Below are 26,024 nucleotides of genomic sequence, written 5' to 3'. Positions count from 1 at the left end.
CAACTTGTGTTATGTTCTATTCAGTGGGCACTGAAACTTTCAACTATGCAAGTGACCCTGCAACACGCTTTGCAAACCAGCCAACCAGGACGCTTAAGCTTGCATACATGAACCTCTTGTTCAAGTTGATGTAAGAACTGACTAATACAGTAGTAGTTTTATCATAACTAACACAGCAACCCGTACTAACTAAATACTGTCATTAATAAGCAGAATCATAGCAAGATCTGTTGATGCTAGGAGGCTTGCATCCATGCCAGTTTGCAAAAAAAAAGTGTTTGGATCCACTGAAATGTAAGTTGTGAATTTTCAGAAACTTACTGAAACACGACGGCGTGGACGGCGTGATCGGCCGCGGCATCCGAGGAGGCCAGGGAGCAACATCCGTCCGCTTGGTCTTCCTAGAAACTCTTATTGATCAGATTTGCAGTTTGGCAGGAATAAATATGTATGTTGTATGTATGCAATTGAAAATCATGAAATGTATACGAAGCATGTATGTATGCTAGTCATAATTGTGAAATACATATGCAAATGGCATGTCCTATTCTTGCCTGTGTGCAGCTTGTAACATGGGAAGTTCTGAATTTACACACAACATATATGCAGTTTTGTATCCATCGGGCAAATAAGAGAATCTGAGTGCATGTCATGTTCTTGCCTATGTGCAACCTGTATCATGCCAGGTTCTGAATTTTACACACAAGTGACAAGTGCGTGCACCCTGACATCTATATATATATATGGTCAGGATGCATAGTTATGCAATGGACATAATTCAAGCGACAGTTATGTACACCCTGCCACTCAAAATAGCCACCCCGCGTCTGGAGCCAAGAGAATCAAGCCCATTCATCAATTTTCACACCAAGTGAGCAAAACACAAACATTGAATTACGGATCTGATAAAAAGCAATAAAGCGGTTGATTCAGGCCCTCCACTAAACATTAAAAAGCAGTCCAAGGACCGGGTTTTTTCAGAGCCATCTTCCCAACTCTACGCTGACCATCTGCCGTTCTACAAGACGACGATGCTAATGTAGGACGACCGGGCAACCGGTCTGACTGACTCCTGGATGCTCGACATCCTGACATTGAAGTAGACCAGCTGCTTGGGCTCTGGCAGCCTGATCCCCTTGTTGCCGGGCATGAAGACGATATCGGAATGCTGGGTTGGCCGTTGGCGCTGTCCTGGATGCAGAGCAGCGCCACCTAGATTCACTTCATCACCTTGGACACCAGGCAGTCAAGCTCAAGTACCATGTCGACCAACTCATGCCCGTTCTCTTCTTGCCATAGCTTGTATACCTGAAATAAATGGGGTTGCGGTGATCATTAGTCGCTTCGATATTTAGCTTTCAGCACAACAGAAGTGGAATATTTTGTTGCATATAAAGTGGATCTAGTGCATTATATGTACTTACGTGTCCTATGAGATTCAAGAAGCTTGCATTCCTTTTCCTGCTTAAAATCTCGAGAAGTAAGACGCCGAAACTGTAGATCACCGAATTGGTCGAGAAAAGACCCTTGGAGGCATACTCCATAAGAATTCCTTCAGGCTCCTTGATTACTACATTCATGCAAAAGGAAGGCGGGCTTGAATGTGGACCCGGTGGCAATCAAAGTGCATCATGTGTTTCCAAACTCTTGGTTCCTCCAATGTCTCAGATAATTAAATCTCCTATGGACAAATACTGTATGCACATGAACTAGGTCTAATGATGGACTGAATTCTTAAATGTCACTCATATATATATGCATATCCATCTACTAGTGTCCACTTTTCCTCGCACAAATTGCCAACGCCAACCACCAAACATGCTTCTTGCATGCATGTCTAGAGTATGGGTTACCATGTTTTTCAATTGCTAGTGACATATCTACTCATTGTATCTACTCACCATGTTTTTTGACATCTCTTTTTAATGAACTTCGTTTTCATTCTTCATATAGATTAAAGGTGTGTCTAAATAACAGTCTACTGATTTTCATTTAATAATAAGTCAAATTTTGTGTCCAATCATTTTGCGCCATGTGTGCAGGCTTTAGTCCGGGCCGCACTTTGGAGTAGTACCAGTATGCCTCTTGGGTACAGAACTATAATCTGAGGGGTCGCATGGTTCCAAAGCTTGCGATCTTCTCGGATAGGCTCGCGATTATGATTTTAATAATTCCGCTCACGGCGCGGCTTCTCACTGCTGAATACAACTTCCATACATGATATCGTCCTTGTTCAGAAGCATCTCAATGATAGTCAGTGTCCTTCCACCGCCCACACCACGGTTTTGATGCTTGAATCTACCTCCACAGCTTAGGGTCTCTATGCTTGCATCTTTAAGATCATCTCCAGTGAAACACAAAACCTGAGAGAAGAGGCTGTGAACCCCTACATCATCGGAAGCATGCTCGATCAGGGTGCTCTTTCCAACTTTCGCAAGACGATCAGTGGCACCAGGAGCAGTCTCTGATTGCAAGAGGAAGTTCATGATGTGTTCCATCTCCGTTTGGCGTCCAAACATGCACTTGTCTAGCAGCAGATACATGTTGTACAGTTGGCGCTGCAGACGTGGGCATGCGTTTAGAACACATGAAAAATTCGCTGACATCTTCCATGATGTCCCTTACGCTGCCAAGAACATGCTCCAGCAGCTCAGCTTGTGCTGCACCTTCACTGTTGCCACTGCAGAAACATAGACGCTTGGGGCAAAGGAGTAGTTGACTTCATGATCTTTTGTTCTGTCATCTCCATGGACTCGGCAACTGAAGATGTCGAGGGCGTAATATCCTCTGTACATCTCCTTTTTCAGGATGCCGAGTTGATGCAACATGGCCTGGTTTGTGATGAGCCGGTCACCTTCCTCCTCAAGGATGACACGAAGCCGCAATACAAGCCGTTGCAGGCTGTGAAGCCTCTCCTCCTCGGTTGGCGCCGCCGTCCGCTTCAGGTATCTGTCGACCAGGAAAGATACGGATCTACTGGCAAGCTCACCCATAGCAGCAGAAAAAATTACCTCCAGGTATGTGTGTTTGAGAACCCGCTGGCCTTTGTGCTTCTTGACTCTTGAGGAATACGGGGCTAGCTGCAATGGATCAATTGCAAAAGCTGGGTGAAGCTATATATAACTGAAATTTTGAGGAGGACTCACCCAATAACACTGTGAGTGTTAGTCTCGCTTCTGTGTTGAAGCCGTGTTATTATATTTCCTTGATCAAAGACTTGAATATGGGGCTGTATAAAGTAATTTATCGAAAGAGACATAAGTGGACAAGTTTGTCTCGTGTCTTGTCTGGCTTGGAAGAAATTTGGATATGGTCCTCTAGTTTTTTTTTTCTTTTTCTTTTTTTTGAAAAGGGGGTTATCCCCCGGCCTCTGCATGAGAACGATGCATACGGCCATATTATTAATAAGCAAAAGCTTCAACAAAAGTCTTCAGGTCTCAAAAAAGAAAAAGGCTCACAAAGAGCATAAACAAAATAACAGGATAGCCACAACCGGCCGGCAAAAAATAAGATAGGAAACTAAACGCCTATCCTATTACATGATCGTAATCCAAACCGGTTGAAGATAGCCCGTGTAACCGTCTTCAATCGGATAGATCCAATAACCATACGCTCTCTGACCTCCGTCGGAGTGAGTAGCGACCACATACGGATTTGAACATTCAATCCCATGATGACTGAATTAACGCCCTCCTTTGCCACCAATAATGGACCCTTTCCCTTGTGACAGAAACTTTCAACTATGAAAGTGACCCTGCAACACGCTTTGCAAACCAGCCAGCCAGGACGCTTAAGCCTGCATACACGAACCTCTTGTTCAAGTTGATGTAACAACTAACTAATACAGGAGTAGTTTTACCATAACTAACACAGCAACCCATATTAACTAAATAGTGTCAGTAAGAAGCAGAATCATAGCAAGATCTGTTGATGCTAGGAGGCTTGCATCCATACCAGAAAAAAAAGTATTTGGATCAACTGAAATGTAAGTACTGAATTTTCAGAAACTCATTGAAGCACGACGGCATGCACGGCGTGATCAGCCGCGGCATCGGAGGATCTGACTGTCCCGTCGGCCGGGGAGCAACATCCGTCCGCTTGGTCATCCTAGGAACTCTTATTGATCAGATTTGCAGTTTGGAAGGAATAAATATGTATGTTGTATGTATGCAATTGAAAACCATGAAATGTATTCGAAGCATGTATGAATGCAAGTCATAATTATGAAATACATATGCAAATGGCATGTCCTGTTCTTGCCTGTGTGCATCCTGTAACATGGGAAGTTCTGAATTTGCACACAACATATATGCAGTTTTGTATGCATCAGGCAAATAAGAGAATCTGAGTGCATGTCCTGTTCTTGTGTATGTGCAACCTGTATCATGTCAGGTTCTGAATTTTACACACAAGTGACAAGTGTGTGCACCCTGACATCTATATATATGTGGTCAGGATGCATAGTCATGCAATGGACATAACGCAAGTGACGGTTGTGTACACCCTGCCACTAAAAATAGCCATCCCGTGTCTGGACCAAGAGAATCAAGCCCAGTCATCAATTTTCACACCAAGTGAGCAAAACACAAACATTGAATTACGGGTCTGATAAAAAGCAATAAAGCAGTTGATTCAGGCCCTCCACTAAACATTAAAAAGTAGGCCAAGGACCAGGTTTTTTCAGAGCCATCTTCCCAACTCTACGATGGAAGACCCGGCAACAGGCCTGACTGACTCCCGGATGCTCGATATCCGGGCATTGTAGTAGGCTGGCTACTTGGGCTCTCGCAGTGTCATGTGAGATTCAAGAAGCTTGCATTCCTCTTCCCGCTTAAAATCTCAAGAAGTAAGACGCCGAAACTGTAGATGACCGAATTGGTCAAGAAAAGACCCTTGGAGGCATACTCCATAAGAATTCCTTCAGGCTCCTTGATTACTACATTCATGCAAAAGGAAGGCGGGCTTGAATGTGGACCCGGTGGCAATCAAAGTGCATCGTGTGTTTCCAAACTCTTGGTTCCTCCAATGTCTCAGATAATTAAATCTCCTATGCACAAATACTGTATGCACATGAACTAGGTCTAATGATGGACTGAATTCTTAAATGTCGCTCATATATATATATATATGCATATCCATCTACTAGTCTCCACTTTCCCTCACACAAATTGCCAACGCCAACCACCAAGCATGCATCTTGTATGCATGTCTAGAGTATGGGGCACCATGGTTTTCATTTGCTCGTGACATATCTACTCATACCCAGAGAAAATTGTTTCTCGGCATCTCTTTTTAATGAACTTCTCTTTCATTCATCATATAGATTAAGGGTGTGTCTAACTAACAGTCGACTGATTTTCATGTTACCATAAGTCAAATTTGTGTCCAATAATTTTGCATCACTAATTAGTTTGCAGTCTAATTTGACTGGACTGACCACCCAGAAGACACAAAACCGGCTAATTACAAACAGAATACACATGACCGTACTAATAGGTTTGATCCTCCACGGTGCAGTACAGTCAATAAAAAGCAATAGGCCCTCGTATACTGTTTTCAGATCCCATAGTGCAGTACAACCACTTGAAAGATGCATTTCTCAACAACAGAAAACTATTGAAAGTTGCAAAAGAAAAAAATGGTGACCTGACTCAGGGACTGCTTAAGGTTTTACATTGCACATGCGCCACCTTTGAGCATTGACATTCGTATAGCACATGAAAACTACATACACCCTTCGTACAGAAGACCGAGAATATGACTTCAATGTCCATTGCTACCTCGAGGTCGCTCCTGAGAACAAAAGATTTCAACCCCCCTTGATGTAGAGGCGGCCGTCCAGTGTGGTCTTGTACTCGGTCCTTGTGTAATGACGATCTTTTGTGCCCTACAACTGAACGGGAGTAAACCTTGATCTACATATAAATTATTAAAAATAGTCCCATGAAACGATTTTTTGGCATTGTTTTCAGGGTATTGAAATCTGTTCAATGAAACAGATTAGGCGGGCAGGTTCAATCTTAAGCAGTTTTAAGAAACATGACAGGTTTCTCACTGGTCAGTAGTAGTACACACAACATAAAAGAAATAGAGGCAGTGCCTGGCTGATATCATCCACCCAAAGGAACCTCCAAAACTTAAGGTTATTATTTACAGCTGGAACGACCACACAGAACCATAGTATAATTTGTACTATTTCCCCATTCTAAGAACAGAGAAAAGAAAAAAAAAGGATATTTCAGTAATCAGAACAGCCACAACTCACAATATATATCTAGCCTACCTGCATCACTTCAAGGGAACCACGAACCATGCATGAGCTTTCAAATAATCTATTTAGAGAAAAATAAATAAAGGACTAGACAATTAATCACCCGGTTCTCTTCTGAAAGTGTTTGTTCACGCGATGTGGCCTCCGTATCTGACCGCGAACGGAGTAGTTGTATTGAAGAGGAAGACAGGACGTCAATATATGGATGTTGAATTTCCCTCTAGGCATAACACTTCCAATGAGAAGATCTTGCATGCTCATCATCTTGAGAGCTTCAGGTTCAGTTTGAGCAGAACATGTCTGGTGACCAGCAAACATCACAATACATTCAGCAGTTTTCTTCACTCTCCAGAAATATCCTGTCTCCAGCATTGGCCAAGGATAAATGAAATGCTCCCCATACACTGAGTTGTTTGTCTGCTTCGAATTCCTCAGGGCCGCAAAGGCCATGCTCCAGAAATGAAGGTTCATATTTGCTTTTAGTAGTTCACCCATTCATCAGCCTAGCCATGTCCATGGCTATTGATGTGAGCTTTGGGTGGTCCTCCGCTCTTGTGCTCCCAAAAACATGCACCTTGAAGAAGTACCAGTATGCTTCTTGAGAAAGGAACTGTAACTTGGGGGGTTTGGTGGTTCCAAAGCTTTTAATCTTGTCGGAGCGGCTCACAATTATCATCTTACTCGTGATGCAGGTTTTCACGGCTGAATACAACCTCTTCCATAGAGGCGCCTCGATATCCAGAAGCAGCTCAATGATGATCAGTGTCCTTCCACCGCCCATCCCGCGGTTTTGAAGGTCGATTCTACCTCCATCTCGTAGGGTCTCTAGACTTGCATCTTCATGGAAGTGGTTGCGCACCCTTTCATCGTCACGCCCATGCTCAATCAGGGGGCTCTATGCCTCGTCGTAGTCCAATGACATGTTGACGACTACTCTGTCTGATGCGTCGTTGGCGTCGGTCTCGGCGTCCCCAAGGAGGAGCTTGTCGATGTTGTCATCGTCGAGCACTATGTCATTGTAATGCTCGAAGTAGTTGTGGCGCCAGAGCTCGCGTTGGGTCTTAACCTCCGATTCCTCGATGACCCGCTGCAGCTCCTCCTCTCGAGCAACCCGCCACTCCTCCGACTGACATGGAAGACTTATTTCTTGCCGCCGATGTTGTCATCGTCTCACCATCATAGCTACCCACTTAGACTTACTCCAACTAAAGCCAGCACAACCCTAGACTATAGAGACAACCCAGACTGAGTTCCCCACACGTTGCCGGTAGATGTGAGGAGAATCATCGGCGGCGGAGCCCTTAGGAGAAAACCCTAGCAGTTTTTTTTCTTAGGTGGAGGCGATGATTGGGAGATGTATGAAGTATGTAAATGACAAGTAGTATTTCTTTTTCTTTTTTTGTGACGCTTGGCTCCTACCGATCACCCTCCAAAAGCTCATTAATTTATATAAGGCCATCTTATACTCTACTAGCTACAGTAGTATTCATTATGCATAAGACGAAGCTTTTGCTACCGGCCGGGCGGCAGTATACGACAATGTTGTGGCCGCTATATATAGTACCCACTTGCAAAAGCAAATGCTAGGGTACTGCAGGTGCAAAACGAAATCACTGGGATGGTGCGGTGCATATGGCCGCCGCCGACTTGAAGGCCCCAGATTAAGTAAACCCTTTCTTGACCATGTGGTTTCCTCAACTGATATATACGATCTGGTTCTAAACTACTTCTTTCGACTGAGTGTCAAAAACGCTTTTATATTATGGGCAGAGGGAGTAATTTCAAATAGTTTGGGTTTGCTTCCTTTTCAGTTTTCACGTCACTCTCCCGCTCAGCATGTGCGTCATTCCCATACGTTAGGTGCTCATACGGTACACCACCTCTTTGGCGGACTACATACTTTGCTTCGTGCATGCATGAACGAATAATTGTACATACAAACTTTTGAGTACGTGTTCATTCCGCGTACTGTATGTCTCTCTCCCGGTCAGTGCATGCATGCACTTTCAAACATCCAATTAACTACTGTAGTTCCAATCTGCATGCTTGCATTAATGATTGCATGCAACTATTAAAAAAATATGCTCTATTATAGTATGCTCTTTTGATCTTTTCAATTGGATCACCAGGGAGGGAGCAACAACCCCGGACGACCTGCTAGTCAAACATGCCGTACCTCTCCTCGTGCTCTGTCGTGGGTCTCGTACTGCTCTTTCTTTTCTTTTAAACGACGGACCAGCAGTCCTCCGCCCATAGCCGCTGGCACGAACATACCGTGGCGCATACTTAACTTCGCCACTATATAAGGTGGGCACGCGCAGATCCGCATATGCATTCTTGGAAAACAAGATGAAGAGCAGCAGCACGATGGTCGTCAATGGCGGCTCCGAGATGGACGCGTTACTCACCCGGCAGCAGGAGCTTCTGGCGCAGCTCCGAGCGCTCATCCTGCCTGCGCTTCGCGACGCCGACGGCAGATCGGTCGACCTCGCCGTCAGCCTCTTCGACGACGTGATCGACTGCATCGCCGGTGTCATGTCCAGGCTTCACGGGATCAGTACACAAGCAGACGGTCATGGACCGGCGACGGCCTTCGACCACACAGACGTTGATGTAATTTCGCCCAATGCCGGCGAGGGACAAGAGGAGAAGCCTATGATCAGCAACATTGGTCAGAAGAGAAGGTTTGAACTTTTCGAATAAAATTCAAATTGGACCCTTCCTCGATATATTTGCATTCCAGGTATATATCTCGCCAATCAATTGCCACTTATGTATATATGTATGCATCATGTAGGAGAAACAACGACAGGCGATCAAGATCACTTGTAACAGCTGTTCCACATTATGATGGCCATCACTGGAGAAAATATGGGCAGAAAAACATTAACGGGAGGGAAAATGCTAGGTATCTATACTACTACCACTAAGCAATTCATTCAATCATATCGTCACATTACTACTACAAAACCCTATATTCTAGATCCATTATTTGAGATGGTTCTCGTAAATCATCACATGTGAGACTTGTCCGAGATGGTTTTTTGTTATGTAAAATACATCAGAGGAAATCGCCAAAGAACAATAAGTTAACCACAATCCTAGTCTCATCCCCCGGTCTCTCCACTCACCTGAGGTCTCCTGCCACTACATGTCTTCTCCCCTCCAATCCACATTCCTCTCCCCTGCCCTCTCTCACGTCACCCTCGCCACATATGGTCTATCTCCCCCCATGGCCCATGTCCCTCTATTTTGTTCCGTCATGGAATGTATTTTGATCCATGGAGAGCGGATGACAACGAGGAGGATGAAGGGTAAGAATAGGCTTGGGTCAGGGATGTGGACTAGGAACGTCATGCCCATGTCACACTCTTCGTGTTGCATGACTCCCCTCTTGATGACCTGGTCAATTGTTTGGGTGCGATTTTTTCCGGCCATTTCAGATAGGTGACTATCGATAATTAAAGCGGTATTCGTATTTACAAGTTATTAAGCAACCAATTTCTCATTATAATTCATAACAAACTTGTAATTAAGCAGGAGCTACTACAGATGCGCCTACACAGAACGCAATTGCTCAGCAACCAAGACAATTCAGCAACAGGATCAAAACGGCTCTCTTAATTGTGAAGAGGAAGCTGCAAAGTACAATGTTGTCTACTACGGTCATCACACTTGCAGCAATCACAGCACTATAAATGGCACGATGAATGACCCAGGTATGGACCTAAGTCAAAATGAGAAAATGGCGGGATCAGTAAAAGAATTTCAAAAGTTCGACCAAGGAGATCTGGATGTGCCAGCTCTAATAGAAGTGCTTGACAACGCTGAGCTGAATTGGAACATCATTTGCTAGAGTACATTTTTGGTGGTGAATTTGGACAAGTTTATAATCATGCCTAGTTTACAAATGGCTCAGAGATGCGTGGAAGTCCTTTTTACGTTTAAATTTATGTCTGGTTAGGCATGTAGAAGCATATAATTTGTGTTGATATATATTGTAACAAAATATATTAATAAATTATACGGGCAATTTGTAAATATAAGTACGACACATGTTTCGACAGTAAGTTCCATGTGGATCGTTCAGTAGTGATTTTACAAGCTTCTCACTCGCCATAGAAACAAAGGCCACAGAAAAAAGAATGTGGATGGGTACAACGGTGTGATGTTTGTCCAATCTTCCCGGTGGTTGCCATCTGTGTGGATGTGATGTCATGTGCGATGCTGGGGCTCCATGGGGGTGTTATCTCTTTTTTCACGAAACCTAGCTGTGTTTTTTCAATTTTATTTCAGTATGAAATATGGGGCTATTCGATGTAAAAGTAAATCCGGGGCTAGTAGTTTCTAACGTTTAAAGAAACAATGCTTACTTGAATGTCCATTTTGTTCTTCTTTTGGGCACTTTTACAATGGGGAACTACTAAGGAGCAGAAGCCCATGTTCCTTCTGTTATGGGCATTTATTCCTTTTTATTGTTTTAGTACTTCAGTTTTCATAAATTACCGTATGTAATGTCGTATAATTTTATAGAGTCCAAACAAAATGTAACAGGTATTGTGGCACAAGGAGATGAACTTATGGACCTAACTGAAACTACCATATTCATTTCATGATTCATAGTTTAACTTGGTGCAGATTCTGTACTAACATCATGCAATGGCTTTTGCTATCTAGCTTTGAATTAAATGTGTATTTGTCTACACAAATAAACATTTTCTAATTTACTTTTTCTTTGTATTTTCGTAGTACATAATAATAAATTGGTATGCACATTTAGCTTAAACTCAAAGTTAAGACTTTGATTCAGATTATTACAGACCTTCTGTAATTTTTACGTGATTGTATGTTTTTCTTAATATTGCACTTGCAGTTTTTGATACATTAAAATCGCATATATTTTGTTGTGTGCAGCTGACCATATCTAAAATGTCCTTGCCAATTCTTAATCACATGAGAAATAGTTAAGCCCTAGTCATATATGTAATCGTCTGATCTAGAACATCAAGATCTGTGCAGTAGTTAATTTTACTCATTGTTTCTTGTCTACGTAAGAGGGTCAGCAGGTTTGTGCTTTGTTGGTCCAGGAGTTGTTGTTGTATATTATTTGTTTCCCATATATTTTTAATCCAACGGGGGAGTAGACTTTGTATGTTTGTTGTTCAAGTTTGGGATGGAAATGTATTTCGGGCTATAGCGCCCCCCGTACGGGCCTCTTTTCTGAGTGATTCTCTCTAACATAATGTCCGGAGTTATTTTCATGTGTTTTAGCATGTTTTATTTTTATTTTTATTTCCTTTCTACCAACAAGAGGGAATACCCACTATGTTTCCGTAAAGTTCCAGTGGTTGGAAGATCTTGAGTAAGTAGTTTCGATTTTGAGATTAGATGTGTTTATCTGTGTGTGTGGCCAATGAGCTTCATCTTTCATGCGTGTGTATATGCACAATACGTTGTGGTATTGTTCATTATCTATAATTCTTAATTAAGATTACTAGATATATCATAAAATATGTTTGCTTAGTGTATTTTGTTGATATGAAGATGCTAATTATTTCCCCCTAGAACTTGCTCAAACTCAGAAAACTTTAACTTATAATAGAACTTATAGTAATTTAGAACGAATGGAGTAATTCATATTGATTTGTTGAATTCTTATGTTTTCTTCTCTCTGGCCATTCATATGTTTTTTTATCCATCAGTTTGGTGTTACCGAAAATAAGTAGTAATCGGGGCTTCCAAGCCCTACATTTTTTTATTGTACATAGTTTTAGTTATCATTTTTTTTATTTTGCACACGACCTACTTCTCAATTGACCTAAAGAATTTTTGATCTCATGTTGACACTCATGCAGATTTTGTCTTTTATTTACGGGGGCTTCTGGGCCAGGACGCAAAGTTCACTAAAAAAATTCCTAGTTTTTTTGTAGTTGGTCATTAATTTATTTTAATCTTGAGTTAAGTAAAAACTATGGTTTTTTATGAAACATGATTCCTCTCTCTTCCATGGTATAGGATTTTTGAAACAAGTATTTTGAATCTAAATTATGCACTGCCAAGTAATTTATTTTTTATTTTTAGGGGCCACAATGTCTTTACAGAGGAGTTGCATATTTTGAAGACCATAGTTGCCGAAATATTGTGAGTGCAACTGGATAACATATTTTTTTATTATCTTTAATTTGATCTTTGTTTATTAATATTTCATAATGTGTTGCTCATGGCCGCAGGTGCATTTCATTTTGTTTTCCCAAAATATCAAACCCATTTCAACATTGGTAGGGGGGCGAACAACTAGGAGAGGGAGGTTTCTCGCAAAAAAAACTAGGAGAGGGAGGTAGTTCCTTTTTTTTGCTTTTCACTTAGAATATACACCGCGAGTTGCACATGGGCCGGCCTCATGCAATAAATGGGTGCGATGATAGTTGAATTTTTTTTCTCTCTCCGGAATATCGATCAACCCTAGTTGCACATCCATCGTCTGCGGGCAAATAAGGGTGGGGTGATAGTTGTATTTTTAAATACAACCCACTGCTCCCAATCTGCTTATTGGGTGCCACAAAGGTTGGGGTATAGTTGCATTTTGTTTTTTCTTAAAAAAATTCATGCCAGTCGCATGTCCGTGGTAGATGTGCTAGTGCACCGCTTGAGGACTGGTGTACAAAATTTGTATAAACTCGATATATGACAATACACTAGTTATACATTACTCAACATAGATCTTATACATATAGATAGTTTATATGGAAAGAAGAACATACACCCCATGCTGAAAATAACTAAGAAGAAGAACACAACATACATTTCTTTGACCCAAAGCAGGTGGTGGTGGATGGGGGTCTCGGTATTTCTTCCCTTTAATATTATTATTGCACTTATACCCAACCGTAGTTCTGGATGCATGTAGAGTTGTACCATCATGCTTCATGCACTAGATGAAGTTGTGAGAAACACAAGTCCCAAAGTTAACCCATATCCCTAGTTGTGGTGCTGCTGTAGCTTATAATATGGAGAATCTCTTGTTGGTCTTGTTCTGCCTGACTGCATGGCCCAAAGTTAACCCATATCTAGTCTTGGATGCTCTTCTGCCCTGCCAAACGTGTAAGCAACTAGTACGTGTCATACCTTTCATGGCCATCCCATAACCAAGCACGTCCATGTACGGCCTAGCAGGCACGCCTAGAATAGGCAAGCATGAGTCCATCTTCTTACCACCGCATGCATGCAGCTCGTGCAGCTCCGGCAGCAGAGCGGCCGGCAATGGCAAGGCCGTGCGCTGGTTGATGAACTGCACTATGCTCTCCATGAGAACCTTGCTGGTCGCCCGCAGCGGGCTGTATAGGTGGAAGCCATGGTCTTCCCCCTCCGACTCCACCAATGTCACGGCATTTTCATCATCTGCCCACGCGCAGCAGTCGCGCATGTTAGCCGCCAGCCGGCGCCCGCGGTCACGCAAGGTGTCCTTCTCGGCGACGGCGACCAGCATACGCCGGCATGTCAGCGAGGCGATCTCCTCGTCGAGAGGGTTGACCCGAGGATCATTCTTGTCGAGACGGCCCGCCGTAACGAACGGCCAGAGTCTGTCTATGAGCTCCGGCGTAAACATGGCGACGCCGTCCCACTCTAGCTCGGAGCTGGACAGCCGCTGGACGCCCCAAAAGTATGGGTGCACGATGACAAGCCCCTCGACGTCGATGTGTTCGCCGCCGCTAGCAGCACGCACCGCCGTGTTGTAGACGATGTTGCCGCCAGCGCTGTCGCCGGCGAGGAACGTGCGCCCGAGGTCGGCGTAGTCGGAAAGCCAGGGATCAGAAAGGGACGCCACCCACTGAAGCGCCGCCCATGCATCGTCGTAGGCCGCAGGCACGGGATGCTCCGGCGCGAGACGGTACTCCACGGACACGACGAGCGCCCCGGCGCGCGCGGCCAGGGACCTGGCGTAGTTGTGGTACGTGCGGCAGAACGCGCTCTCCGTGCAGAAGGATCCCCCGTGGACGTACATGATGACGGGGAGCCTGTCGCCGGTTGCGGCGGCAGCTGCGGGAAGAAACAGGCGCGCGGACACGCCGGTGCTCTCGTCGACGATCACGTCCTTGGTCGCCACGCCACGGTTGGCAGCAGCGTCCTCCGACGCTTCCACGTATGAGCTGCTCAGGAAGCGCTCGACACGGCCGCCCTTGTATTCGCGGATGAATGTATACAGGTCGACGGTGATGTCCTCCTCGCCGGCGGCATCCTTCTTGGTAGCTGGAGAACTCTTGTTTGCATGCCTCGTGTTTAATTGAGGAAGTGTAAATCTAGTGCTAACCGAGTATGAAGCTCTTGTGTTCTCTGCGGTGTGGTGGCTGGGACTGAAGCTGCTCGTTGGTTTTTATAGCTTTAAAAAAAAAGGAGGATGACCTCCCGCCTCTGCATCTGAGAGATGCAGAGGAGGATGACCTCCCGCCTCTGCATCTGAGAGATGCATGCAGCCATTTTATTAATGGGTCTGTCTAGCACACATCTAAATATGACATAATTATGTCACATCTAATCTCATAAGCACTATGTTTGTGGTCTATTTTTTTGTCCCAGCTTTTTTTTATTTCTTGTTGCTGTGTAGTTATTTTTAGAAGGTTAGATGTGACATCATTAAAAAACATCTAGATGTGAATTAGACAAACTGTTTATTAATTATTCTTGAGGACCTTACAAAGTAAAACAACAATATGCCTGAATCTGCCATCTTGATAACATCTGCCGCTACTCCTATTCAAATGATGAAGGGATGCAAGCTGAGCCACATACCCAGACCTCTCACCTAAGCCTAATATCAAAAGTCGGAGGCCCCGACCGAGCCATTTTCCAGGTCCGAGGCTCAAACCGGTCCGACGCACTCACATGTGTCGCCGCCGCCGTCTTCCGCTGGTCCATCTTCAGAGCAGATTGAGGTGACAACCTTGGCAAGTCCTCCGCCATCGACGCCAAACGACGACCTCCACCTATGCAAGCCTTGGCAGGTCCTCCGCCATTGACGCCACCACGACGCCAGCCGACGACCTCCACCTACACGAGTCCATCTCCAAGAACGGACGTAAATCCATGCTAGGATAGGGCCGCACCACCATCGTCGCCCACCACCCACAAGCGCCACCCAACCCCAAGGTTCTCAAAGCGGTGCCTTTAAGAAGGGAACGGTGCCGTGAGCGCCGCCGCCGGCCAACAAAGTTAGGGTTTTCGCCCGGGAGACCTATGAGGAGGTGAAGTGAGGAGATCAGTCCATACCGACGCCTCTAAGGAGGGGAACGGCGCCCTCAGGCGTCGCCGTCGGCACAGCCGGTCATGGCCGGCCAGGGATTTCGCCCGAACTAGATCTTCGCCAGTAGCAGCGCTCCTGTACAAAACCGGCGACCAAGAGGAAGTGTGGCCCGATCAGGATGGCCCGCGCGCCAAACGGGGGAGGAGGGGAGGCATCAGATCGCGCGCATCGGGCGCCGCCGACCGCCAACGACCACCGGATCCCGCCGCCCGCGCGGCCGGAACACCAGATCCACCGCCCACACGCCTCCTAACTGGTCGTGCCTTGCCAATGGAGCCGCTGCTCCAGATCCGGGGGTTCCCCACGCAGAAGTCGGGCAACCGATCGAGGCCCCGTAGCCACCATCCTTGGCGCCCCGGGCTTGCCCGGTGGCTGCCTCAGGCGGCGGCGAGGAGGTGGGACGAGGTGGGGAGAGGGCCGCGGCGGCGCAGCTAGGTTCCACCGCCGGCGCCGGGGGAGGGGACGTGGGGTCGCGGGAGGAGGGGTCGCGATGAGTGAATTCTGGTTTTTATAGCTGAACGACTGAATGAACTCAAGTCGATCATTTTTTTAATGTAGGAATAGAACACCTATAATACTAACTGAATATTAATTAATAGATCCATTAGAAATATGCACTCATATTATATTTATCCGGTGAGTAGAACTTTCTTCATATACTTAGTCAACGATTTATATTAATAGATTCATGTCATTGCCTCATGTATACACTTAGAGCTACTGACTGATTTCATTATACTAACTCGATCATGTATAAACTTCGAAATATATATTTGGAAGAGGTGTGACGATGGCATTGCCACGACGCTGTCCCGGAGGTCGCGGCTGCCGTGGTACAGAAGCATGCATGTGCGGCGGAGCAGCGCCTCCACCTCCGGCGGCACGTTCTTCATCACCCTCGAACGATTTGCCGCTCAGGAGCGCTAAACTCCGCTCACACAAGCCGATTCATTCGTAGAGGGCGCCGATTTGCCGCTCGGGACAGCCCACCCAGCACAAGCGGCACCACCTCTGGCCCTGCAGCAGGTGGTGGCCACGCCAATATCTTGTGCGCGCAACGGAGTCCCCGGCATCGGTGCGGGAGAGATGTTGTGCGAGCCCCGCGGTTCGACCAGGTCATGTTGGGTCTACTCCGTGTGCACCAGCTCATGTTCGGTTGGATACAGTAAAAGAATAGAGAAAAAGACCCGCACATGCGATAGGTATAGTCAGCAGCAAAACTGGGAAGAACACTGAATGGGGTAAAATGTGGTATAAGTCTGCTTGAATGGGGTATAAATTGAGAATTTTTGCTAAATGGGGCCATGTCTTCTACAAACCTGAAACTTGAGGATAAAAAATGGAATCAACTCTAATTATTATTTTCAGGCATGAAATTAATTTTTTTAGAGAAAAGCCATATGCCCGACTTTATAAATAAAGCCATCAGGCAGCGTCACGTCACAACCATCCAAACAACACAGAAGCAGAGCGAAGTTTAAGAAGTACAATACATGGCAACCAGCCAATCATGGCACGCAGGCCAGCCTAGAGTCCAAAAGAACAGGAGATTAAGCCATCCTCCTAGATCGCCGCAGCAGGGAAGAAGCTGTAGATCTCATCTTAGATAACATGTCGTCGAACGCCTCTAGGTCCATCTCCTTAGTCAATAATCTCCATTACTGCAAAAAGACAATGACTTTAAATAAGCAATTTACAGGGTTAGCCGGAAAGATGTGTTCGATAGTGAACTTGTTCCTAGTAGTCCACAGCGACCAACAGATCGCTGCCCAACCAACCCAGAATAATCTCTTAGTCCGACCGGATAAAGTATTAACACAGCGCCGCAGGTCCTCGAAGGAAGATGGATTCCAGTTAACATGAAGCCAATGTCTAATGCAACTCCAAAGGAATTTGGCCAACGAGCAATGAAAAAAATATTTGCTCGGTGTTTTCAAGAGCCCCACATAAAGCGCAACAATCAGAGCCCGGACCGTTCCTCTTCTTAATTTGATCAGCCGCAGGGAGTTTACGACGGAAAGCTTGCCACATGAAAATTTTGATCTTAGGGGGAATACAGGCCAACCAAATATCCTTGAATTTCACTGTATGGACACCTAAGATAAGTTTGGCGTACGCAGACTTAACTGAGAAACGACCAGAAGCAGGCAGTAACACGCTGCCAATCATCCAACTCCGCAGGAGAAAGGGATCGCCGGAAGTCAAGATCCTAGTTGTGAACCGAGAGCTCAAAGATAGAGATCTCCGGAGCAGAGCAATACGAGAACAGGGTCGGGAAGGCCACCACAAGAGTGGTATCCCCCACCCACCAGTCTAACCAAAAGCGAGTGGACTTACCATTCCTAACTATTAACTTAACGAGGGACCGGAAGATCGGGCGAACTTTAACAAGCTGACGCCAAAATTAAAAGCCACCTGAGGAAGAAGCGAACATGGGGCTGGAGGAGGGGAAATATTTAGCTTTGAGAAAAGATAGCCAGAGGGGGTGCTCCTCGAGGGACATTATTTTCCACCACCATTTTATCATGAGGCACTTGTTCATGACCACCGTGTTAATGATGCCTAAGCCCCCCATGTTCTTAGGCCTACAGATGAGATCCCACTTAACCATCCTATATTTGTGTTTATTGTTAGAGGAATTCCAGTAAAAAGCACCCCTATGCTTGTCAAAGCCAGCGTGAATCCCTCCGGACAGGAGATAAAAGCCCATTAGAAACATCGGAAGGGAGGAGAGGCAAGCATTAGTAAGGACAACCTTGCCCGCCTGGGAATTATATCGGCCTCTCCACGGCAAAACCCTGTTCCCTACTTTTGTCACTGTCGGGGCAAAGTCTTTTGCCAATATCTTGAGAGGGGAGATTGGGAGGCCCAGGTATTTGAAAGGGAAAGAACCAAGAGAGCAGTTCAGAAGATGCGCCACTCTCTGAGCCTCAGAGTCAGTTACCCTAGTTACAATAACTTCGCTCTTCGAAAAGTTGATTTTAAGACCCGATAGCGCTTTAAAGCATAGAAGAAGGAATTTCAGATGCCTGAGACTAGCCTCATTAAGTTCAACCATAATAATGGTGTCGTCCGCGTATTGAAGATGAGTGATGCCATTGGGAATCAAGTGAGAACTAACAGGCGTAATGTGACCAGCAAGAGCTGCTCGAGAAAGGATATGAGAGAGAGCATCCGCGACACAATTAAAGAGAAGGGGGGAAGCCGGGTCACCTTGTCTAAGGCCCCTACCATTAGCAAAGAAATTACTAATCTGCCCATTCACCGCCACAGCCATGTGGCCACCCGATACCAACTGCATAAGACGGTGAACCACCGCACCTTCGAAGCCTTTAGCAAGAAGGACTTGGCAAAGAAAATTACAGCTCACCGAGTCGTAAACCTTCTCGAAGTCAAGTTTGAGTACCACTGCCTTAGTGCCCTTGGTTCGCAAGTCATGGACAATCTAATGCAAGCATAGAACACCATCCAGAATAAATCTACCCTTTATAAACGCAGATTGAAAAGGGCTAATGACGCGATGGGCGATCGGGGATAGCCTGGTAGCCAGACCCTTAGCCGAGATCTTCGCAAAATTATTAATTAAGGCAATGGGCCTAAACTAGGAAATCAGCTCAGCCCCTTTGACCTTAGGAATGAGAGTGAGCACCGCGTAAATCAATCTAGAGATGTCAACAGTTCCCAGCCAAAAACCTTGTATTATTGCCTGAATGAGGCCCTTTAACTGAGGCCAGAACTGCCTAAAGAAAGGGATGGAGAAGCCATCAGGCCCAGAGGCCGCGTTATTGGTTTAGTAATTCCCACCTCTGTCTTGGTTTACTAGTTTCCCTCGTAATCTAAGTTATATTTTGACCATGATTTTAACTAGAAATATATGTATGTTACATGTAGCAAAAATAATATCACTGAAAATTACATTTAAATATGAATTCAACAATATAATTTGTGGTTGCATGCACTAACATTTCGCTAGTCAAATTTATGGTCAAAGTTTGCCCCATAATACGATGGGGGCTAGTAAATCAGGACGTAGATAGTATTTCCATTTGAGTTTCTCAATAATAATCTGAAAAACAAAAGATTCGACCACTAGAAAAAACAGCGAGTCTAGAATAATGCACACATATCATGTCCCTTAGCAGGTTTTGCACAAATAAATTACAAATAAAAGTGGGCATTTGTGCTGCGTGTTTTGTGAGCGGCATGTGTGCTGAAGAATATCCTTCGTGCAGAGTTTCATATCGGTGACAAACTAGGATTAGCTAGTCAAGAATAATTAAGAAAATGATATGGTTGATTCTTTAAAAATGAAGGGTAGTTCAAACAAAATAGGATTGTCAAGTACTCAAGTTGATATCAAAATAGTAGTTTGCCAAAACGTGATACTGTACGGTGATGATTTGTTTGTGTAGTACATATACAGTGTTCCAAGGACTAGCTGTTAATGTTGGTCCAATCCGCCTACGTGCTTGTAGACGATTACTTTCCGTCAAGAGCTATCACACAGTTGTCTATCTGGCTGAGTACTTTCCGGCCACACCTAGACTGCACGTACGTGGACGAAAACTAACTCGGTAGCTGATCAATTCTTCAGGGAGACACGCACGTACAAGTCTAACAACCAAGCACACAGGCAGGACAGAGGCTAGCTAGCTACCTATGCACGTATAGCTAGCACAACTTGGCGACAACACAAGATATTTGATGGCCACAGTATGTATGAACAACTACTTAAGAATGAATAAACTCAGTTGATGACAGGTCCATTTTGCATCATGTTTCCTACTGTTATTTATAATGTTTTTAATCGTTATAGCACTTTGTGATGCAATTCTAATGTATTTTCTTTCTTAATTTGCAAGATTGACATGAAGAGGGAGATTGCTGGCAGCTAGAATTCTGGACCTAAAAAAGGTACATCAGAGATGCCTATTCTGCACAACTCCAAATGATCATGAAGGCACATCAACGCCATAAAGGCTCATCCTATTCTCCCCTTGAGGCAACACCACAAAGCATTTCCTTGTGACAAACTAGGTTTAGTTAGTCAAGAATAATTAAGAAAAATGGTATGGTTGATTCTTTAAACGTGAGGGATAGTTATTGACAAAGAAAACAAGATTGTCAAGTACTCAAGTTGCTGTCAAAATAATAGCTTGCCAAAACATCGTAAGGGACAGTGATGACCTGTTTATGGAGTACGTATACAGTGTCCCATAGACTAACTATGGTTGTTGGCCCAATCCTCGTACGTGTTCGTAGAGGATTACTTTTCGCCAGGAGATATCACACAATCGTCGATGTGGCCGAGTACTTTGAGGGAGACACACACGTACAAGTCTAACAACCAAGCACAGGCACTCAGGCAGGTGGATGCTTTTGATGGAGGCTAGCTAGCTATGCACGTACAGCAAACCACCAGCCGGCGGATATCGACCGGAGCTAGCACAACTCGGCGACAACACAAGATATTTGATGGACACAGGCACGTGTCGTGCCTGTTGATTTCTTTCCATTGATCTGATTTTGTTACACAGGGGTTGCATAGGTATATACATTAACAAACTAGCCTAATCGTGAATAGTGATAGTACATGGTGACTCATCCTGGTTTATTCCAACATTGGTGACGTACTACGTACTAGTGAATAGTGATAGTACATCATTACAGCTAGTCTTTGGGACACTGTATATGTTTGTTGCCGTGAAGTCGAAGCTGCAGTGTGGGCCCCATCAGCGTACGATGACGGGCGACAGATGGTCTGTTCAGTGACCTTCCATGACACCAGCCTTGCCTAGTTCTTCATTGTATCTTCACCAGAGTCGGAGCTGCGTTGTCCTGTTGTGGGTGGATGGTGTTCCACCATGTAAGTGTGGTGTTGTCCTGCAACCATTGGGGTTGTTGTTTTTCTTTTCCTTTGATCTTCGGATCCTCCTCATATTGTTTTTCCCGCTGCTTTCTGCTAAATCTAATTGAAGCCAGCAATTTGCCGGATCTTTCAAACAGGTCATCACTATAGTACGTCACCACAGCTAGTCTCCGCGACACTGTATATGCAGTCCACAAACAGGTCACCTTACGATGTACAAAAAGATCATCATATGCGCCCGGTAAGTCATGGCTTAAATGTGCTAGAAGTTTGTAGGTGTGGTGTTGTACTACTATACTAGCGTGAGCAAGGTCATCATATGCGACTGAATGGCTAACTCGTCGTCCTAATTAAGTGAGCAGTTGTATTTCACGTTGGTGAAGATTCCTGCTCTGACTTTTGTATCTTTTTTTTTACCTCTACATCAATATCAAAAAGACTTTGTCGTTCAATGAATTGTGGTATTTATCACCTTAGGTGTTATGGTCATCTGAACAGTAATTGTGGTCCTCCAATACACCTTAAAATTATAGTTATCTTTTCTTTTTCTTTTTTGCCGTCAGGTGTTTGTCAACTTCTCTTGGAAAAAAAATTCAAACGTTTGGATGCCTACTAGTTAATAGTTAAATTATTGGCATTGCATAATTAGTTCAAATAATTCTCTAAATGCCTTTGCAAATATTGGTTATGAGTACCTAAGAATTTCCAGATGAATGCTTCGGTAACTAGAAAAGGACGCTTTGAACCATGAAAGCATATTATCGTTAGAGACACCAGACAGTCCTCTTCCTTGATTGAACCTTTAGGTTAATGAAAAAAACTAATCAATTAAATAACTACTCATGTGAATACAAGAAGATTTGTGGATCCGGTCATTGCGGACTATCCAATTGCATCAAAATAATACTTGCTTGTCAAGATGGTGTAAGGTGAAGTAACGACGATAGTTGTGGTGATGTACTAGTGAAAATACCGGCTATCATATTAGATTAGCTGACTACGGGTTGTTGTGAAACTATAATGATAAGGTGTACATCACCTCTGCAAAAGATTCTTTGTGTAGAGATTCATATCCGTTTTTGCGTCTCTGAATACCAGCACACTGTTCTGTGATTCAATGAAAAGTACCCCACAAATGTTAGAAAATTGACTGTTTAATATTAACGGTGCCAATTGACTTCCGTAGTAATCTATAGTAGTAAAAAAGGAAATTGATAAGGTCAAGTCATCAATTGCCTCTTCAAGGAGCGAAAAGATTGTTTTGCTAAAAAAAGTGCAAGTTCTGTTAGATGAAACGTTTGAGGATTGTAGCACTAGTAAGCATGTATTCAAAACCAACTTCCTACCACCAAGCTGTTTGCTAAAAAGTGCATGTTCTGTTGGATGAAACTCTTCAGATAATACTACATTTTTATAAGGAGTTCCACCAAGTAAAACACGCTGGGGTGGAATGTGGTATATACTACGGCTCATCTGTGGCCTACAGGATCTGCCATCTAAGTATCCCTTTTTGCCAGTCAGTGTGGCAAGTAAAGCCACTAGAGATGTGCCTCGATGAAATAACTATGTAGATTTGATAGCATTTGTAGCGGTTCTTCTAAATTGACCGCTGGGGATGCAGCATATTTCGAACCACGGCGGGTTGTTTTTGGAACCACCTGAGGTGCAACATCGTTATCTCATACAATCCTTGTATGGGGCACCAGAAAGATAATGTCTTGTCTCAAACAGTTTTCATGTTGAACAACTAGTTTTATTACGTTTACATTTGGCGGACTGATGGCAGAACCATCGGAGATGACATTTCAATCCATTATATTCTCTACCCCTCCCATCTATGCCATTTGCCTGTGATGTAATAAGCTTGTCATGTGCTTGTCTAGCCCATCTTCCACTATCGTCTGCACATCATATGCACATGTGCCTTGTCATGCATTCACTTTTACTGGTTACATATGTGTTAGGTCTTAGTTTGCGACTCGTGCCATCGCCATAAATTCTTTTATTTTGCTAAATTCACTGTTATTGCTTAATATCTACAATATTGTTATTTATTACGTTATGTTTCCAAGTTGTTGAACATTATGCTTCACTTGGTGTTAATTTCTTAATGGTTACAATGTTTTGTTTAATTCGGTTCTATCCAATTATGTTATTTGGCTAGATGCTTGATCATGATTTTTTATTTATTAGTTTTGCTAAAGCACATCTAGATGTGCCATAAGTACTATACATTTAACTCATATGCCATTGATCTTATGTGCAGACTCATGTGGGTGTTTTCTTTTTTTCCTTTTCTTTTTATGTTTCATTGAGTGTCTTAGATAGACTAGGTGACTCCGGTAGCATCTCCACTTCTGGAGTGTGTTTTCATCCTTATAAATACATGTCAGCTTGTTGTTCAATCATTCTCATCGGCTAGAACCAAAAATCTCTATCGAATCAGTTTTCTCCCTCTCCCCCGCCGCCTCATTGAGCGCTCTCTCCTTAATTAGGTATTGCCTCGTCTGTTCTTGCTCGGTTGCTTGCATATTTCTGTTTTCTTTCTCAAATAAGCCTAGTTAACTTGTAACTTTTTTTCTAACCTATATACTCCACCCTCGGTGAAGCTCATACTATCATACATACTTTACATTTTCCGAAACAATTCTATTTCTAGGTTCCGAGACAATGGACAGCAGCAACAGCCTGCCGTCGGTGCGTGAGATCCGGCGCTCACAGCGTGCGGATGGGCCTGCAGCCATTCTCGCCATCGGCACGGCGAACCCGCCCAACTGCGTGTCCCATGAAGAGTTCCCGGATTACTACTTCCGAGTCACCAAGAGCCAACACCTCACTGACCTCAAAAACCAACTCAAGTCCTTCTGTAAGCATAAAGGAAAGCATACATGCAAATATAGTACTAGTACATATTAGGCTGGTCGTTATGGTAGTATCATAGCTAGTATCATGCATGCCAACTAGGCAATTTTGATGAGGTGTCATAGTATTAAATGAAAAAAAGGGTGTAGTATCATATTATGATACCGTATCATATTAAATGATGTACTACTTTGTGCCATGCATGGCAATAAATAGAGTACAACATGATACTAATATATGATACTATGCATTAGGGAGGTAGTATCATACACTAGTATCATATGCATGATACTAGTATATGATACTCCCCATTACAACCAGCCTTATTTACATACCTAACGATGATGTGGTCCAAATTTGTTTTGCATGATGATCAGGCGAGATGACAACAACGGTGAGGCGCTACTTCCACCACACGGAGGAGCTTCTGGACGCCCACCCCGAATTCCTCTGCCGCGACAAGCCGTCCCTAGACGCCCGGCTCGACATCGCCGCTGCCGCTGCTCCAGAGCTGGCGGCATCAGCTGCGGCCAAGGCCATAGCCAAGTGGGGCCGTCCGGCCACTCACATCACCCACCTCATCGTCAGCACCAACTCCGGCGCACACGCCCCGGGCGTCGATCTCCGCCTGGCCTCTCTCCTCGGCCTTGGCGCGTCCGTATGCCGGACGATGCTCAACCTCAACGGCTGCTCCGCCGGTGCTGCCTCGCTGCGCCTCGCCAAGGACCTGGCGGAGAACAACGGCGGTGCGCGCGTCCTGGTGGCATGCGTCGAGCTCACCGTTGTTGCCTTCCGCGGCCCCGAGGAGGACTGCCCAAACAGGCTCATCAGCCAGGCAGTCTTCGGCGATGGCGCCGGCGCGGTCATCGTCGGTGCTGACACTGTGCACCCCGTGGAGCACGCGCTCTTCGAGATGGTATCGGTCTCGCAGACCACGATACCAGCAACCGACGGTGTGCTCAACATGCAGCTCACGGAAGCCGGCCTCGACGGCCACATCTTCACCAAGGAGCTCATTCCTCTAGCGGCACGGCACATCGAACAGTGTCTCACCGATGCTTTCCAGCCGCTTGGAATCAAGAGCGATGGCACCAAATGGAACGATATGTTCTTTGTTGTGCACCCTGGTCTCCGTGGAATAATGGACCACATCGACAGGGCTCTCCGGCTGGATCCCGGGAAGCTGGCGGCGAGCCATGCTGTGCTGAGAGAATATGGGAACATGCTCGGCGCCACGTTGATCTTCGTGCTCGACGAGCAACGGCGGCGGATGGAGGAGGACGGAGAGACGGGCGAGTGGTGGTGTGATGATGGGATTTGGACCGGGGTTCACGGTCGAGACCATGGTGCTCCATGCGGTGGCCAGCAACCTGCACAACAAAAATTGACCATCCTCGACCGATTCATAAACTACTTCTGTGATATATAATTTGAAACTAAAATAAACAAGTTCCATTACAAGCGTTCAAATTGTACAACTTCCTCTCTATGACATCACAATAAAAAAGTTCAAACATGGTCTAGCGGAATACTCGTGAAAAGTTTCGCGATCAGAATGACTCTCGTGGTATCCTCGGCAAAAAAAAAATACAAGTCCAAAAAATGTGAATAATAACTTTTATATAGTATCGAATTTTTCCCGTCCAGAATACCACAGTAGTCATTCCTTCGCAAAACTTTTCACACAAATATTACGCGCTAAGTCATGTTTGTTACAAAGTTTC

The 26,024-nt window shown here is 44.7% G+C and overlaps 2 protein-coding genes and 2 pseudogenes across 2 annotated transcripts; 2 read left to right on the top strand and 2 right to left on the bottom strand.

Moving 5' to 3' along the window:
- Nucleotides 1-1,218: 1,218 nt before the first annotated feature.
- Nucleotides 1,219-6,721, bottom strand: LOC125534794 (annotated as a pseudogene).
- A 1,899-nt stretch (nucleotides 6,722-8,620) lies between these two features.
- On the top strand, nucleotides 8,621-10,127 carry LOC125540744 (transcription factor WRKY45-2-like). The gene is made up of 3 exons (XM_048704317.1): nucleotides 8,621-8,955; nucleotides 9,069-9,179; nucleotides 9,812-10,127. The coding sequence occupies exons 1-3, from the start codon at nucleotides 8,621-8,623 to the stop codon at nucleotides 10,125-10,127; spliced, it is 762 nt and encodes a 253-aa protein (XP_048560274.1).
- Nucleotides 10,128-13,271: 3,144 nt separating this feature from the next.
- LOC125534793 (probable carboxylesterase 5) lies at nucleotides 13,272-15,229 on the bottom strand. The gene is made up of 3 exons (XM_048697894.1): nucleotides 15,072-15,229; nucleotides 13,397-14,628; nucleotides 13,272-13,312 (listed from the first exon to the last, which is right to left on the bottom strand). Exons 1-3 carry the CDS (start codon nucleotides 15,227-15,229, stop codon nucleotides 13,272-13,274), a joined length of 1,431 nt encoding a protein of 476 aa, XP_048553851.1.
- An 8,879-nt stretch (nucleotides 15,230-24,108) lies between these two features.
- LOC125534792 lies at nucleotides 24,109-25,688 on the top strand (annotated as a pseudogene).
- Nucleotides 25,689-26,024: the final 336 nt, after the last annotated feature.

Source organism: Triticum urartu, chromosome 2 (assembly GCF_003073215.2).
Source record: "Triticum urartu cultivar G1812 chromosome 2, Tu2.1, whole genome shotgun sequence".
NCBI lineage: Eukaryota > Viridiplantae > Streptophyta > Magnoliopsida > Poales > Poaceae > Triticum > Triticum urartu.
The sequence above is the reverse complement of the archived record's forward strand: the minus strand, read 5'-3'. Positions and strand labels throughout refer to the sequence as shown.

What these genes read in the sequence shown, in the direction of transcription:
- LOC125540744 (XM_048704317.1), top strand. Translation starts at nt 8,621, where the DNA reads ATGAAGAGCAGCAGCACGATGGTCGTCAATGGCGGCTCCGAGATGGAC. An exon ending in AACATTGGTCAGAAGAGAAG is followed by an intron (nt 8,956 to 9,068) that starts GTTTGAACTTTT and finishes TGCATCATGTAG; the next exon opens with GAGAAACAACGACAGGCGAT. An exon ending in AACGGGAGGGAAAATGCTAG is followed by an intron (nt 9,180 to 9,811) that starts GTATCTATACTA and finishes GTAATTAAGCAG; the next exon opens with GAGCTACTACAGATGCGCCT.
- LOC125534793 (XM_048697894.1), bottom strand. Translation starts at nt 15,229, where the DNA reads ATGGCGGAGGACTTGCCAAGGTTGTCACCTCAATCTGCTCTGAAGATG. An exon ending in ACTTTTGATATTAGGCTTAG is followed by an intron (nt 14,629 to 15,071) that starts GTGAGAGGTCTG and finishes ACCAACGAGCAG; the next exon opens with CTTCAGTCCCAGCCACCACA. An exon ending in TTATGGGATGGCCATGAAAG is followed by an intron (nt 13,313 to 13,396) that starts GTATGACACGTA and finishes TGGGCCATGCAG; the next exon opens with TCAGGCAGAACAAGACCAAC.